Source organism: Haliotis cracherodii, unplaced genomic scaffold (assembly GCF_022045235.1).
Source record: "Haliotis cracherodii isolate W230 unplaced genomic scaffold, xgHalCrac1.p SCAF_6, whole genome shotgun sequence".
Classification (NCBI taxonomy): domain Eukaryota; kingdom Metazoa; phylum Mollusca; class Gastropoda; order Lepetellida; family Haliotidae; genus Haliotis; species Haliotis cracherodii.
This window is the reverse complement of record NW_027266319.1, coordinates 8,494,843-8,513,168: the sequence shown is the minus strand read 5'-3', so window position 1 is coordinate 8,513,168 and position 18,326 is coordinate 8,494,843. Positions and strand designations below refer to the sequence as shown.

The following is an 18,326-nucleotide window of genomic DNA, read 5'->3' as shown; positions in this document are numbered from 1 at the left end:
GCTTCACACATTGTACCCATGTCGGGAATCGAACCCGCGTCTTCGGCGTGACGAGCGAACGCTTTAAACACTAGGCTACCCGACCGCCCCTGATGAACTCAAAGCGACCTGTAACCTGGACTATTGGTGTAGCGTCATACCCAGAAGGAAGTCATCTGTGCATTGTACCATTGAGACATTTGTCACTTAAATGTATATCGGCCTTTTCAACTGCCCTCCTTCGTCGGTCAGTTAATGGAAGATCTCGGGCTTCTGCAAATGATAATGCCCTGAAAAATAGCGTTACCCTTCTATTACTCTGGGATACAGGTACTCGGGAGGGGGGATAGGACTTTAGAAATTCATGCATCTGCAATAATAGATTGACACGTGCATACATTGGATCACCGTCACTGATATTTGAAAATACTTATTCTGCAGTATCAAAATGACAAAATACGTACAATGAATACCATATGGTTTTAATAACTTGAGATCAATCATCAAAGCCTGTATGCAACACGTTACTTCTCACTGTCCCATTCTTGCCGTAAGAGGCGACTATATGTTTGTCGTAAGAGGCGACTAACGGGATCGGGTGTCAGGCCGCTGACGTGGTTGATGCATCTCAATTGGGTTGATTGATGCTCATGATGTCAGTCACACGATTACTTACAGGCCGCCGTCATATTGCGGAATATTGCTGAGATCAGCGTTAAACAATAAACAAACACGCATGTCATTGAAGACCAGGGCAGTTTCATGTCATCTTTGCGTGTATGAGTGTCAAACTAAAAGTCACCTTTTCGTGTGTAAAAAAACACAAACTTTCCTCGGAAGAATGTAAGTCTTGAGTAAACTTTATCTTTAAAAGATATTTTTGCTTATCGGGTCGATCTTTAACCCAATTAAACACCAGTAAACTGTGAATTTCATAGAAAAAGATAGTTTGCTTATTTTTGTGCCTCCACAAACTCATGTCAACGTGATGACGACTGTTTGATTTCATCGGCAAAATTTAAATTTTGAGGCACCTTTATCTTCACTGAAATTAAAAACAGATTTGTCGAACTCTTGTCACCGTGATCACGATTGTGTTTACTTTCTTCGGCAGAATTTAAGTTTTGAGAAAACCTTTATCTTAACTGAAATTAAAAACTTATTTGGCTTACTCATGTCACTGTGATCTCAGTTTTGCTTGCCTTTCAGTTTAGGTCAACGAGACCGGGCTTCGAATGAAACACGGATTGTACAAATTGTACAGGATGCTGACTGATCCTATGTTCGTTAACACCACAAACTCCACTGGAAAAAAACTGATGATTGACTGATTGACTGATCATTGACAACAGAAGACCTGCACACGTGAACAGCACCACTGCAACAGGAACGTGGACTTGAAAAAGTGATTCTCTGCGCTCCTGTTGTGTCACGTGGTCGCATACGTCATCTGTCCATCAATGAGCCGTGTGCAGAGCTTGTTTGGGGATGAATTAAACCATTCGCACTTTTATGACAAGTGAAAAACTGTCTAGCCAAGTATTTATTCAAACCATTGATATCTCTTAGGAGTTGAATAAACACGTAAAGACGAGGGTCTCTGTCAACACTTCTGTTATAACCTTAGTTGAATGATGAAAGAAAATACACAAGTACTGTTGAGTGACACGAATTCCTTACGCATGTTTTGCATATCTACATGCATGAATACAAATGACCACTGACGTATAATGTAGGTTTAACATTTATTTGTGATCCAAATCCCCATGTCAATAACAAGGCTTCAGGATTGAAATAGTTCCCAGCAACCTATGCTGGTCGGTGGTCAAACTAGGCGGCTTGTTTGATTGAGCGTCACCGCACCCCGACGGGTGCTCATGATATCAGCCACTGGATTGTGTGGTTCAGATTCAATTAGTTTTCAGGCCGCCCTCATACAACTTGATTTAGTGTGTGCGGCGTAAAACAACAACCAAACATACAATGAAATCAATAATCAAAAGCTTAAAAGCAATAAAAGAAAAAGTCATGAATAATAAAAGACTATAAATCTACAGTGCATACTTATCGAGTCAAGATCGATAGACTGCCCAAGTACCTCCTAACAATGAAAATATCTGAGATCACGAACTCTATATAAAACCTACACAACACTACCAACAGTGATGGTAATATATGTACACGATCTGTTCATGTTCAAAGGTTGTGTTTGTCGTGAGGTTGCCCTTACACTACCTGAAGGAGCAGATAATATACTACTCCCCTGTATCCTAGTATCAGACACAAGGGTCTGAGTATTTCAGTCCGGTAATTTGTTTATGCAGACTTGGCAGAGTTCTCCTTGTTGCAACTGTTCTCCGTGTTGGCTGGAGTCCTACAAGGTGCATGTGTCAAACACCGCTTTTTACCCGCTTGGTAGCTAATCTCGGAAACTAACACAAACATTGCCGACTGGAGGAATGTTTTAATCATGGTTTTGTTACGTGAAGTGAGGTTGAATTTATTGTAAAATGTACATTTTGAAAGTGTGATTTTTAAAACAGTGCAAAGATATTTTATAAACATGTCTCCGGCATGTTAAAGTCAACAAACGCCTGCATAAATAAATCATTTCGTTGTGGGGTTGAAATGATGTTGTCCTTATGTTATTTTAAGCGTCAGTGAAGGGGTGTTTTAAAAATGTATTACTATTAAATGTTAAATTCAACGCACTCCCGCAGAATAATAATTTTGACACATGAAGTTGAGTTGAATTTATGTAAAGTGAACATTGTTTAAATGATACTTTAGACGTCAATGCACAGGTATTTAATAAATGTTTGTCTCTTACGCGTTAAATTCAATACAGACAGATAGAAACGAAATGTCAAACATCACCCAATACGACACAGTGTATAGTGTAGCCCAGTGGTTAAAGCTATTAACGAAGGCCCGGGTTCGATTCCCCACTACGTATGGTACAATATCTGAAGACTTTTTCTGGTGTCTCCCGATGTGATATAGTTGGAATATGTCTAAAAGCGGCATAAAACTATACTCACGCACTAATCTTGGCAGGACCGAGGATCTAGGATTTTGATACACACAGAATATATATCGGTTACTGTTTGAAGGATTTTTAACTCTTAAAAGTGATTCAACTACACATATTATCAGCGCATCTAGACTCTCCAGTAAACAATATTGCAATTTTGACGCAAATTAGATTCTTAGTATTCTCGGAACAAATTGTTTCTCAGTTTTCCAAAAATAATTATATCGTTAGCATAATTCCGAACATAGCAACTACAACGGTTGTATGTCAACGAAATGTGAAAAAATATATGAAGACTTTTAGTAAAGAATGTTGGAAGGGCAGACATTGGTTTCGCTTTTGAAAAAGTCGAATTGCTATTGCTCTTATGGGATGTCCAATGATACACAGATTAACAGTACTGGTTTCTATGTAAAATATCACATCAACAAATGGTACCTAAGTAGTCTTATAATTCTGTATTCGTTTGTTGCAAGGTCGGTGAATTATCGACTTAATCCGGCGAGATTATAATACGTCTGACGATGGATTTGAGCTAAGTCTTTAATCCGGGCTGTCAGTCTCCGAACGCTCGTTGTAAACACATTGCGCGTACTGTGAACAGGATTCTGATAAAGTTAATACCCAACCTATCTTGATTGCTATTCTCGGTGGGAACAGTTGATAAAATCTTTTTAGTTTCACCTTAGCGTTATTACTGAAAGTCATTGCCACAATCTGATAACCCACGTCACAGGACTTGTAGATTTATTACAATCTGATAAAGATATTTGCCAAACACCAAACCGATTAATATAGAAACATCGATCACTGATTGATTTTTTGCAATAACTTGCAATTATATGCAGTTTGAAAGGCGAGATGTAGTTTTGTTTATACCGGCAATAGGTTGCAAGAAATTGTACAAGCACACTCGGTTTTTGATGTGTGCATGTACAGATTCATATTCCATTGATTCATATTGAACTACATTGAATTGTATCTGAAAATTGTATGCAAGAGAAGACAAATAAATAACGTTTAGGATTTGGTACAAATGTGTGTGAAATCCACGTTGAGACGTTATACACAAAAGGGGCGGTTGGGTAGTCTAGTAGATAAATGTTGGACTCGTCACACCGAAGGCCCGGGCTCGATTCCCCACGTGGTTAGTTTTCAGATTTCTGGTGTCTCCCCGCCGAGACATTGCTGGAATATTGCTCAAATAATGTAAAACCATAATATTCATATAGTCACTGTTCGAAGAATAATCAAAGGAGCGTTTTAATGTTTCAGTTCATCTTGAATGAGCCTAATGCCTTTATATTACATAACAAGTTGATCACATGGCTACCCCCCCCCCCCCCCCCTTTCCCCCTCCGTATTTGAACGTGGTTTCTAAAGACTCTTCATTGGTTCAAACATGCATTATTTAACGAATGACATTTTATGATAAAGATATTATTGCCCTATTGTGTTTTCGTAACTAAATTATATTTTAGGAATATTATATATGTTTTATGCTCGCATGCTCGCATAATCAATTTTGTATTCCTAATATATTTACGATTCAGAAACGCACTCAGCCACTAATCTGTACACCTCTTACATGTAATAGTTAAAGCTATTAAGGGATAGACTACCTTGCATATATCCTGATACAATAGGGCAGCGTTTATGCATCTGAGATCAATAAACGGGATTTCGCTATTCGTGTGAATTAATGAACAGTGCTTAACGCCACATCAGCAATATTGCCGCTGTTCGCTTCAGCTATTCCCATGAACCTCTAACTCAACAACAACGTGAATTAGAACGACAAAACAGTTATCTGCAATTTGACTTCAACTTGTATACCATTTGTATGAGTGAGTGAGTGAGTGAGTGAGTGAGTGAGTGAGTGAGTGAGTGAGTGAGTCAGTATGGTTTTACGCCGCTTTTAGCAATATTCCAGCAATATCACGGCGGGGGACACCAGAATGGGCTTCACACATTGTACCCATGTCGGGAATCGAACCCGGGTCTTCGGCGTGACGAGCGAACGAACGCTTTAACCACTAGGCTACCCGACCGCCCCCATTTGTATAAGTATACGCGGTCGTTGACTTGATAACTTTCAGACCGTGAATGGCATATGTATGAGAAAGATTAAAAATTGTCAGTGTCATACACCTACATATATTGTACGTACGATACACACGTTTGTTTCGCATACATCAGACATGTTAACATGCAGGTATTTATGATAATATTTACAAAGTTGACAAAAAATGACCAATGTTATGAGATTGTTACAAGGCTGAAACCAGTCACCGAAACACAGCAAACCAAAGGTCTAAAACACAACCATGATACCCCGATTAAAAGTATCACCATCAAAAACCACTTCATGTTTGTTTCTTTTTGGCCACTTCAGACATGGATGTACACTCTCTTTTGCCCGTGAGTTTATACAATTTGTAATACTCTGATGTTCAGATCAGGGTAAAAGGAAATTGGTTTGACAGCCAAAGAAACCATATTACCCTATGTCGATTTTTTAATTAAAACACCTTTTACTCACTAGAGGCATACAGTATTGAGTGTAGGTTCCACAAGTGCAATGTTGTATTACCATCGCCCAAATACCTGTACAATCCCAACTGATACTCTATACACACAGGACAAAGACGATTAAAAATGAATATAAATATGGCCATAAAATAAGTGCTTTATTTGAGGCGGTAATAAAACATGAAAGAAAGTTTATTCCACTACATACTAAGGAAATAATAGCGTTCTCTCCAGAATGTTGACACAGTTATGACAAAACTGTTTCTCAATACGTCGGCAATACGGTACATGAAGTATGTGTGCTGAAGCGGATTCATACATCGTCAAGTTTGAATATAATTTAAATATATTTCTTCTTATATATAAGTCATAATTTCAATAACATTTTGAAGAAATTTCTATTTCATTCTTCTACCAAACAATAATACTAGCATTTTAATTAATTATGATCTCCATGCTGTGAAAATATACTTTATAACGTTGTGTTGTATTTCTTGTAAATATCCGACTGTACTATTATTTATTCAGTGCTAACTAATGTATATAAAGACGTCCAAGGGATAATAGTTTACCTGCGACAGGACTACACCTGACTATGAACATTGATATAAATTCATTATTCATTAATCAGTTCATGATACAGTTAGAATGAGGTAATAGTTTTAAAATACTGAAATCTATTTCGGAAACATTTTACAACGTAGTTTGGTTATCAAAGTTTCATTTTCACAACATTTTGATTAAGAACTATTTATACATAAACCAATTGAAATAAAAAAAGCGGCACATTTTTAAGAAATGTCTAAGGTGATATTTAGGTAATATATTTATCACCGTATTAGAAGATATGGATGTGGATGTGTGTTTCATTATACAACATGGTATCCTATGAATAAACCAATAAACTCGTCCACAAGGTATTTTCTGAAACAAGGCCATATGGCTTATGAGAAAGATCAACAATCTGAGAAACTTAATGTTGACGTAGCGTCGTTGTGTGGCGTTGCCGACTCACCTGTGTAGTACACGTGGGGGACGATGGTCATGGAGGTGCTGCACGTGCTGCTCCGACTGCTGGGTCGGGATTCACCTGCCAGGGGGGCCGGGACAGCCCCGGGGATGGGGGGTAGGGTGATACCACTCATTCCGCCACCTCTGTGAGTCCCAGGACACTGTTACACCTGTCGAGTGATGAAGGTGTTCAGCATCTCTCTTTCAATGCAAGTATCCAGATGCTGAAGCTCCTTCTATCATTAACAGTCCGTGGTTACAAGTTCATGCACTGCGAATTATGTGCCTACGACACTCCACAAAGTCACCACTAGACACATCTATCTCCAGTCTATCCCGGTTCTGACCCCTGAGAACCCATCAACGGTTTGAATCCAGTTAATCCAATATCTCAAGGTATCCTGGAGTCGTAGTTTTAATGTTCTTCAGTAAACCATGGAACGTCCCCTGCCTTTGATTAAATCCGTGTCTGAAAGCTACCCGAGTTGTGAAGACAGAGTCGCCCAGCACAGGCCAAGCTTTCTCAACACTGTCCCACTAACAAATGGACAAATCGCCCAGTTACAGGGTGGCTAGGGGCCTCATTGATTTTTTTCAGATCCTTTTGATAGCCTTTTGTACCCTATGGATTTTTCCTCACTGGATCGGAACGGGTATGGACGTTACCAAGCTGTTTTGTGTAAGCCTGGTAGGCCGCGTAGGGTATTATCAGCGCATGAAATAAGCCACAAGGCTCCTGACATAACTTGGTACTGCCTTCACGCTCATGACTGATTGCGGATTAAGAAGCGAGTGATATGAGTTAGTCCCGCCTGTGTTACCTATATAAAGCTCGCTGTGAATACTAGTGTGGACCTGTGATTGCATGAGCCGGGCTTCCCCCTTCCTTCCCCCTTAACAATGTTAACTTGTATTACATTGCCTCAATACGTCCACGCGCGCGTTATAATTGATAATCCGTCAGACTGGGCATATCTGATAGAGCCCTGCTGTGTAAATCACTGCCAGTGTTAAGGGTAGGATCTGCACCCAACCACGTATTCCCAAATACTTGCCGCTTAGGGGTCTCAGCAATCAACCATTGGCCTTTATCGGAAAATATTATCAGACAACTCAAATAAAATCCCTCTCTCACTCTCTCCCGCTCTCTCTCTCTCTCGTTCTCCCCACACTCTCTCTCTCTCTCTCCCTCCTTCCCTATTTATCTATCTACCTACCTATCTATCTATCTATCTACACCATCACATCAATCCTTGTATAAGTGTAAGTTATACGCACTTTCGTATAAGATACTTTCTCAACACTGATATTCCTACACATAGGTACCACATTGATTGTAGATTGAGTGACGTGACAGGCAAACAAGCAATATGCATGTAAGATAAAATATGTGCTTACCATCTTAACAAGAGTGTTTGTAGGAATCTACGTTAAAGTGTCATGGGAGTACGTGACTGAATGTTTAGGTAGCACTCTATGGTAGTTAGAGGGTACATATTGAACAGATTTGCGGGCGTTAATGAGTATTTGATGCCCTGAAATTGTATTTGGAACCGACAGCAAAGGAGAGGTTTCAAATGTTAAAATTCTGCTCTTCACAAGCTCAACAAAATCATCAAATCCGAAAACAAATGTTTTTCAAAGTAGTTCTGTGTATACACGCACGCACGCAAGCACGCACGCAAGCACGCACGCACGCACGCACGCACGCATACACACATACACACACACACACACACACACACACACACACACACACACGCATGCACGCATGATAAGGGTCATAAACTGTAGTCTAATGCTATAGCTAATAGACATTTTGTAAGGTTAACCCCCCGTATGAACAATAACAGTTACGTTCATTGACTGAGATAAGAACTCAGTCTTCAAATTCGTCATAGGAATATAATGGATGTATTCGAAGTTTGGACTGCCAGCCAGTGATTCGGTCTGTCAATACAAATGAGTACTCTAGCCCAACATTCGTATGCCCCTTGCAGGAATAAAATATAATTGATACATTTTATCAAATCAAAGCATCACGGGGAGTCTTGACGATGGTGAGTCATTTCTGTACTGTCAAATAAAATGTCAAATTAGAGTGAGTGAATATTCTTGAAGTCCGCAGTTAGCAATATGCTAGCTGTATCACGGCAGATTGTAGATAATCGACTTTGTATCAGGTAATAATCTGGGTTCAAAGCCACATTATCGACACACAAAATATACCACTCAAAAGAAGTAGAAGAACACCGGATACTTTCATATTATTGTAGATTAACTATAATGAAATAATCGGGTGTTCTTTAACTTCTTTTGAGTAGTATACAATAGATACTGGAGAATCTAACATGATATCTTCACAGGGACCTGAGGCATTCTTGCTGATGATCGATCTTGATGTTGTTGTTGCAGTTTCCATGCGGAGCACAGTGATACAGACCCGTGAAGATCCGGGTTAGAATAGGTCTTCAGCAGCCCATGGCTGTTGTAAAGGCGACAAGCGGGATCGGATGGTCAGGCTCGTATCCCAATTAGCTGGATCGATGTTTATGATATCAATCACTGGATTGTCTGGCCCAGACTCGATTATTTACAGGCATCCGTCTATAGCTAGAATATTTCTCAGCGTTAAACAACCAATAAACAGTGGCATAACATGTCTGATGATATAATGCCAATAACATCAAGTTTATATGTTTAAATTTTATTTCGATATAAAATACTCCTTCTTATCTGACTAAGCATTAAATAAACATAAAAAATCATAAACACTATTATTTCAGACACAAACTATTATTTTTAGCAAGGGTATAATCAGAATGGAATTTCGAAAATTGATGCTAAACTTTTAGGAATGTAGCCAGATGCCATAGAATGAAATCCAATATAACACATTGTTGTCCAGTAGTTCAAATCCTTGCTGTTTAGACTGTTAATTGGCAGCAATCATGGCTATATGATTCGTTGTGTGAGGCGGGAGTATGGAAGCTCAGTGTGAAAAACGCCGCAGCGATAATATCAACAATTAACCACACCGTTTGAAAATTAACACCGCTTGTAACGACCTGAAAACATTTGACGTCAATCCGGTGGCGGAGACGTGATTTTGACAGCTTGACAACCCCACAGTAACCCAATTCATGTTTGCGCTGCGATTACATAGATAAGGCTTCCCATGTTCCTCTTGTGCGGTATTAACTTACAATAACACGTTGTTATTATATTCAGCTCAGTGAATCAAGAAGATCTTTTGTCAGTATGTATTTTATGATTGGGGAAGCCTTACACGCGAAGACCAATCTGCTATTTATGGCATCATGCATGGTTTTAGTTCTCTTAAATTCATAACATTTTACGTAATTCATGTCTTATAATATTAGATTATTATTTTTATTCAGTCGTTACATTTAATTTGATCCATTAAGCTTAAATTTTTGTATCTGTATGTTGAAGTTTTTGTGTGTTCTAAAACTTTGGAAAAGTCATAAATGGGTTATTTATTACATTTTATACATAAATTGCCGGGCTATTTGAATTTTAAACCCATGTTTGATGGTGGCTAAAAATGCAACAGACATGAAATAATTATTATATGATGATGTATTTGATACGGGTATACGTTGTGTTTTGGACCTAAAGATTGCAGTGTTTCGGCGATTGTTTTAGCCTAGTAACGTATTGATAACGTTCGTAATTTTTGGGTCAAGTCCAATGTTCACGTGCATACGTTCTTTTGCCCGGCAATGTAGATTAAGATGACAGTGATGGGTCTCAGGCCACTTCCAGCAATGTTCCAGCAATTTTACTGAAACTGGCTTCACATATTGAACCCATGTGATGAATCGAACCCAGGTCTTCCGTGTGACGAGCGAACGCTTTAACCACTGGGCTACTAACAGCCCCTAACAGATGACAGACGCGAGGATGAAAACTGCTTAAAACGGAAACTTGTGCATGCTGTCCATAGACAGAATTGGATGTCCACAGTAACCTGAGATTGTACGGTGGATGTAAAGCATATCATTAAAGTAATAGTGAGTGAATATTGTTTTTGCCGCTTTTAGCAATATTCCACCAATATCACGACGGGGGCACCAGAAGTGGGCTTCACACATTGTGCCCATGTCGGGAATCGAACCCGGAACTTCGGCTCGACGAGCGAAAGCTTAAACCACTAGGTGTGTTTGCTAACACCAGACTGGACCATGCCGGTTTTATAGTGCTAGCCCAAAGATACCTCACCGCAGTATAAGATGGATACCCCGCACAGACAGAGTACACTGACTTCGAGCCGACCTGTCTTCGTTTTATCACCCTTAATACCAAGCCACAGGCAGGGTAACAACAAGTACAATTTTTAACGTCTTTTGGTAAGACGCGGTTAGGATCGAACAACCGACCTTCCGCTCTGCGGCCAGACGCTCTTTCTACGAGACTACGGAGGCGAGCTTCGGGAAACAGCTTTCCCACCAGTTTGTCTGAAATATACGGGTAGAACTACGGCGTCAGCTCGACCACAGGAGACCATGGATCGGTGACCCAGGATTAACACATCCACCAGATAACCTTTCCTTGCATGTATCTACGTCTCAATTACAAATTGTCCCAACAGTTCCCTTTTCATGTGCTGTTATAAAGCCGTTCACAGCCAGGGGTATACAAATTGATCGGCCTGTTGTCCTGGCTTCTGTTCACTGAAGCATACACTATGCCAGAGCTTTCGCTCGCCAGGTTCTACCTGAGGGTCTATCAATGCGCCATTTTAATTCTATGTGGCAATATATATTTGGCAATATGGCCTACAGAGAATCAGCAGAGGTAAACATATTTATGTGTTTGAAAGGTCAGTGAGCGGTGAGGTCACAAATAAAAATGTCGCACGGGGCCTAGACGTCGAAGGCGCCGCAATTCACTGTGCATCTCGTAGGCTTACCAGAAACCTCTACATGATTATGTGTTTATGTTTGTCAGAACCATATCAGTTGATCGTGGATTTCAGCAATGTGGTAAACATCTTAGACCTGCATCTTTTCGAGATTTGTCCCACATTAAGCTAAATACCGAAATGCTGTACGACGGTGTTAAAACATCACCTGTGTGCATGGTTTACAGGTGCAATGCTGCTTTTACAGTGTATTGAAGCCAAGTTTGCTCATTTTCTGGTCTGTTGCATCTGATTGGCTTACCAAACCATATGTTTGCATTTATGTTTCCGTAAACAGGCAAAAACATAGGCCACGCCCATTAACGAACTACTGTTTCTGATTGGAAGATAATAGAGAGGGCGCGGCTTGTGTTGCATTATTCGCATGAACGATGTGTTCTTTTGTGTGGTAATTTCTAAATAAGCAGTCTGTGGTTGTTGACGTATTTATGTATAAGAATTTATTTCAATGTGTGTTTGCTTATATTACCTAGATAAATACAAAAAATGTAGATGCAAAAGATAAAGAAATTAAGTAAGTTCTTACATACATACATGTATTGTTTTTTGTATTTGTATTTTTCAGATTGATTCGCTTTGAAAAAATCGGTCATCACGAAGCGACACGTAAACTCGACATTCACTGATAGATCAAATGACGAAATCCTTTTATCCCGTAGTGTTCCATTGTTTATCCACTGTACAGCCCCGCGAAGTCAGTGCAGACTTACACGTCCCTTCACAGATTCACATTAAACCCCATTTGGTTGTAATTTAACCAATGGTTCCAAGTGATTCATACATATTTACATTTTCAAGGACTATCTTCACTAACATATCCTTCTGTTTTCCGTAACATTACGTTCTATCTATTGAGCTGAGTTGAGTATACCGTATACATAATTCAAGCCGATCAGTCCTTGTTATATCCACTACCAGGCGGGGTAACAACAAGTACCATCCTGTAACGTCTTTTTGTATGACGCAGCCGGAGATCGAACCACCGACCGTCGATCTCCCGCAGACGCTCTTTCCCTCAGTCCACGGAGGCGGTCGTCTATTGAGGCCGAATGAAAGAATTTTAGAAGAGGAAGTGTGTATGATTTTACACCGCTCTAGGCAACATTCCAGCAACGACACAGCGCAGCAAATCTTAAATGGGATTCAGAACATTGTACCCATGCAAAGAATCGAACCAGGACATTTGGCGTGACGAGCGAACGCTTTAACCACTTGGCTTCCCTACAGCCTGATTTACAGAAGAAATTCATTCTAATGTTATGTATGTGAAAAACAAGTATTGACTTTCACTTTGTGAGAGTTCATTTAAGCAGGGAGATAATACACGATTGTCCATTTCGCGGTCACGTGACCGACCTCTCGTCCAATGGAAAAGCCGTATATCGTGTAAACTTCACATAAAAAAATATTTTGCATTGAAACGAGTTACATTCCAGTTCATCCTGGCTCGAGGTCACACAATCTGTACTCAAGGCAGAGCCAAGTCATGGACCTTCTTCATATAAAAAATTCAATATGAACATGATCAATAACATTAATGATCAATGCTAAGAGCTGATGTAGTTCCGTTGTTAGAGCTGAAATCGACTGTAGTGTAAACGACATATCTCTTATCGGCTGGATCAAAGCGTACTTTTCTGACTGCAGTCAATACATGCGAGTTTAGTTCTCAGAATATACATAACTGTCAACACGAACATTCACATAACACGTAGTGTTTAAGCGTACTTGGGTTAGGTGCGATGAATTCAGCTGAGTTGAGTTGAGTTGAGTTGAGGTGAGGTGAGGTAAGGTGAGGTGAGTTGAGGTGAGTTGAGGTGAGGTGAGGTGAGGTGAGGTGAGGTGAAATGGAGGTTAACGTCGCGTAAAGTTTTTTGAAGGCACATGGCGACGTGCATGTACGTGGTTTCATATGTGTGTGGCTTTCAACTGGTCTGGACTAATTCCGGTTTTATAGTGGTAGCGTCCTTTTATAGATACCAAGCGGCAGTTTAACATGGACACCCTCATCAGACACAGAATACTACGCGCCGACCAGTCCTTCATCCCTTTCATGCCGAGCGCCAGGCAGGGTTACAACAAGTACCATCTTTTCAAGTCCTTGGGTATGACGCGACCGGGGATCGAACCCCGACCTTTCGCTCTCAGATTTTACATAGCTAATATCTATAAGGACACAAACCAGCCCAAGCATTTTAGTTTCGTATCACCTACCGATCCAAAACAACTTTAAGATGATTAAATAAATCATGTACAATGCATTTCTTTACGAACTACCAAATGTTTCATTACCAAAATCCTCATCCGTCCCCATAGAAAAAAAAGGAAAAAAGCTTAAAGACAAAATACAGTAGACTACGGTTATAACAAAAGGGACCGCTAAGTTGAGTTCGTAATAACCGTAGTTCGTTATAAGCATACATGTATGTACAGCATATATACAACAAATCCCCGTGACTAAAACATAAGTTCGTTATATCGGTCAGTTCGTTATAAGCGTGTTCGTTAAAAACGTAGTTTACTGTAGTTCAGCTTGTCGAGTGTTTCTAACGGTAGTGACAAAGTCATTGTTTTCCGGTCTGGAACAAACCGATTTGATTATATTAATACCAATCGAAACCAACATTCTCCAATCCTCAGTTGTTTTAATCCATTGGTTGTTCCCGTGTATTACTTCGAGAACACCTGGTTCTATCACTGTTTGATTGTGATTCATAAACGCATGCTTATGATATGGATGAAATCATACAATAGACTCTGCTTTAGGTGGAGACATTTTATGATTATGGAAATAGTTTTGTCGTTTATGTCAGCATCATAATTGCTGGAATACTGTTAAACCTCACTCACTCACTCACTCACTCACTCACTCACTCATACACCCACTCACTCACTCACTCACTCACTCACTCACTCACTCACTCAGCAAAACCCACCCACCCACCCACCCACCAACCTACCCACTCACTCACTCACCAATAAACAATATATGTTGTTTTCCTCATCCCTTACATCAATAATGACATGTAACACAAAATAAAAGACATGTTGATAGCAACAAATGAACATGAACGTGTCACCTTTATAGACTCCTAAAATACAAATTACATAAGGACCACGATAACCAGGAGAGTGTAGCAGCCCACACCAAGTCGGTGTGTGATTTAAACAGGTCGTAAATCTGATTACCACTGTAGCTGTTGAGGTATTTGTGTCGAGCTGGTAATGAGGAAGGTGGCAAGGAATTATCGTAAACAGGTAACCGATAGGTAGATTAGGCGTTGATTGATACAATATTGTACTGGGGTCGTTAACCCTGGCTCCTGATTAAAGCAGAGGTGAGGGTCGCGCTATACCCCCACTTTAAAGGTCTAATATCAAGGTTTGTATAAATGTATGCTCAATAACAGAATTAAACGTTAAGTTTGTGGATATCTTTATTCTGCTCATGTTGTAGACGGAATCGTACAATGGACTCTTATGAATATGGAAAGGGTTGTGTGGCTTTAATGAGAACTCGAATTGTTACATTATGTTGCAATATTTAAGGTATGACACATTTGGCGTTGTATAAGATTTTAACATGGTCGGTATATTTAAAACACACTCGCGTGTACATACATACATACATACATACATCCATACATACATACATACGTGCTCATGTCATACTATGCGACACTCGTGCCTAAAATCCGGTATTTCACGAGCGAGAGCGAACGTCAGACACTCGTATCGTAAACATGGTATGATAAATAATATCCTCTTTACATGCATATATACAATCACGCAATAGTAACACCGCGCGAATTGTTGTGATTTTTGCGTTAAATCCTTTTTACTTGAGCTACTGTACACCACTGAATCACACCAGATGTGTCATGCAATCAATACGTTGGTATATTTTATCAATTTATCAATAAACAATTCGAAGCTCATAATTTAAACCTGCATATAACGTCATCAGTTTCAGATATGATCCTCAAATCGCATAAGCGACATTGTGTCAAAGCAGTTGATCCTGTCAATGATTATCGATAGTGAGTTATTGAGTTACAGCGTAGCACACTCCAACGTTATCCGGGCCGTAGACTTTCGCCACCTTCGTGACTCCCATGAGCACTGGTATAGTGATGAACCAACAACCTGAACATCCTGGCATAGCTAAGGGACGCAACTCACAACTGTTTGCGTCGTTTAAGACGACTGATTAATAGTTTACCGATATGGTAACCTAGACAAATATTTAAAGTGCATTTATTATTATGTTAACAAGCTTATGACCATTATTCTTCACACTGAAGGAAGTCAAGTGTAAAGTTTCATAAAAAAACTACACTGAACAAAAATGTTTAGAAACATGAATATTTTGGGGGATATTTTTGCAGTGAAGACTGAGCACAAAATTTTATAAAAATATCCCCAAAAATATTCTTGATCCCTAACTTCTTTTGTTCCATATATTATTGTAATACACTTTCAGACGTAATCAGTGGAACGTAAACGCATCTTGAACGTCTCCATATGAGATGTGTGACGCTATACAGAGAAAACAGAACCAATATTTATCTTCTCGTGTTTACACATTTACAGTTAGTGTTCTCAGATACACAAAAACACAACCATATAACACTTGTTAACTTGGTTGTTTGGCAATAAAACATACATTATTGTACTTCTCAGTAGACGGGTAACCAAGGATCAAATATGTGCGCGAGAAGGTAATTAATCATTATTCAATAAGACCACCACCTGTAATCAATAAGCTATGTTTATAAAAAAACCTAAATATTTAGAGATTCAAAGTCTGTATTCATTCCGATAAATCACCACCGAGAAAACAAGTCAGATCCATTTGTGAGAAAATGTGTCTACTGTTGTTCACATGACGGCATGATGGTGTAAGGGCTAAGTAAAATGCTTCTGTTTGAGAACAATCATTGCTTTGTTGTGGAGAAGGGGAAGACTGCCTGACCAAGTTTCTCACATTGTAGACTTGTAAGAGGGCGAGGCGGTGACTGTGAATGTAGAAGGGCCAAGGATGACTGAAATACACACCCTACCAAACACATTAGTGAATTTTAGAGTCATGGTTCTCAGGTTCTTTTACCTATAGATCAAATGTGAAAGCATTAATTGATTGAAGCATTTTTCAAATGATGTAAACTGTATGGTGTTTATGTTCATAATCAATTAAATATATTGCTTTCAAACATGTTCATTGCGAGTATACGTGCGTGTTATTCAATATGTCATTCGGTATGACAAGAGGAACAATATAAAGTGTCATTAACACTGATTTACAAACAAAAACATTTGTGTAACTTAACATACTGACCTGATCATACATACGTGCGTGTCTGTGTGGTGTGATGAATACGTTCCAACTCGTATTGACATTATCATGGGCCACAGCACATTAATTACAGAAATGAGTTTGCATAAAGTTGAGCTGTCACAAACCACAATGGGATCTCATAACGTGGGTTGTTTGCAAACAAAGGAGACGAACAAAACCTGAGAAAGAACTTCAAAGGATAGAATCCCACATATTACCTGGTAGAGCGTAAAGTGGCGGGGAGACTCACCTTGTGTTACCCCCACATATTACCTTGTGCAGTGTTAGATGGTGGAGAGACTCCCCTTGTGGTACCCTACACACATATAACCTGCTGCAGTGTAAGGTGGCGGAGAGACACACATATCACCTGGTGCAGTGTAAGTGGCAGAGAGACTCACCTTGTGGTACCCTACACACATAAACCTGGTGCAGTGTAAGTGGCAGAGAGACTCACCTTGTGGTACCCCCCAACACATATCACCTGGTGCAGTGTAAGGTGGTGTAGAGACTCACCTTGTGGTACCCCCCAACACATATCACCTGGTGCAGTGTAAGGTGGCAGAGAGACTCACCTTGAGGTACCCCCCAACACATATAGCCTGGTGCAGTGTAAGGTGGTGTAGAGACACACCTTGTGGTACCACCCCAACACATATCACCTGGTGCAGTGTAAGGTGGCAGAGAGACTCACCTTGAGGTACCCCCCAACACATATCACCTGGTGCAGTGTAAGGTGGCAGAGAGACTCACCTTGAGGTACCCCCCAACACATATAGCCTGGTGCAGTGTAAGGTGGTGTAGAGACACACCTTGTGGTACTCCCCAACACATATCACCTGGTGCAGTGTAAGGTGGCAGAGAGACTCACCTTGTGGTACCCCCCAACACATATCACCTGGTGCAGTGTAAGGTGGTGTAGAGACACACCTTGTGGTACCACCCCCACCCCCACTTATAACCTGGTGCAGTGTAAGGTCTTGTGGTACCCCCCCGCCCCCCCCCCCCCCCCCCCCCCCACACACACACACACATAGTACATGGTGCAGTGTAAGGTGGTGTAGAGACTCACCTTGTGGTATCCACACACCCACACACACACACACACACACACACACATAGTACATGGTGCAGTGTAAGGTGGCGGATAGACTGACCTTGTGGTACCCCACACACATATTACCTGGTGCAGTGTTACGTGGTGGAGAAACACACCTTGTGGCGAACTATCGCCATGGCAGGTAGCCAGGCCATGTTGATCATGGTAGTACAACATGTTTATTAGATAAACTACTGTACATTGACAATTGACAAACATTCCGTGATAAAGCTCTTGTAAACTTCTACCAACGTTCATAACTGTTCATGTAACCAAATGGTTTTGAGATATATTTTTGCCCGGCAGTTTATGCTCACCAGGGCACAGAAATACATAAAATCACCCTCCTACATAGCCAGAGGAGCACGGTGACCACAATGTTCAA

The 18,326-nt window shown here is 40.2% G+C and overlaps 1 protein-coding gene across 1 annotated transcript in view; it reads right to left on the bottom strand.

Annotated features, from left to right (window-relative positions):
• The window catches only part of LOC139445485 (titin homolog), a 91,343-nt gene extending 84,653 nt beyond the window's left edge, over positions 1-6,690 (bottom strand). The window contains exon 1 of the mRNA XM_071226626.1: positions 6,561-6,690. Within this exon, the coding sequence (XP_071082727.1) occupies positions 6,561-6,690 (130 nt within the window). The remainder of the gene's footprint in view (positions 1-6,560) is intronic.
• Positions 6,691-18,326: the final 11,636 nt, after the last annotated feature.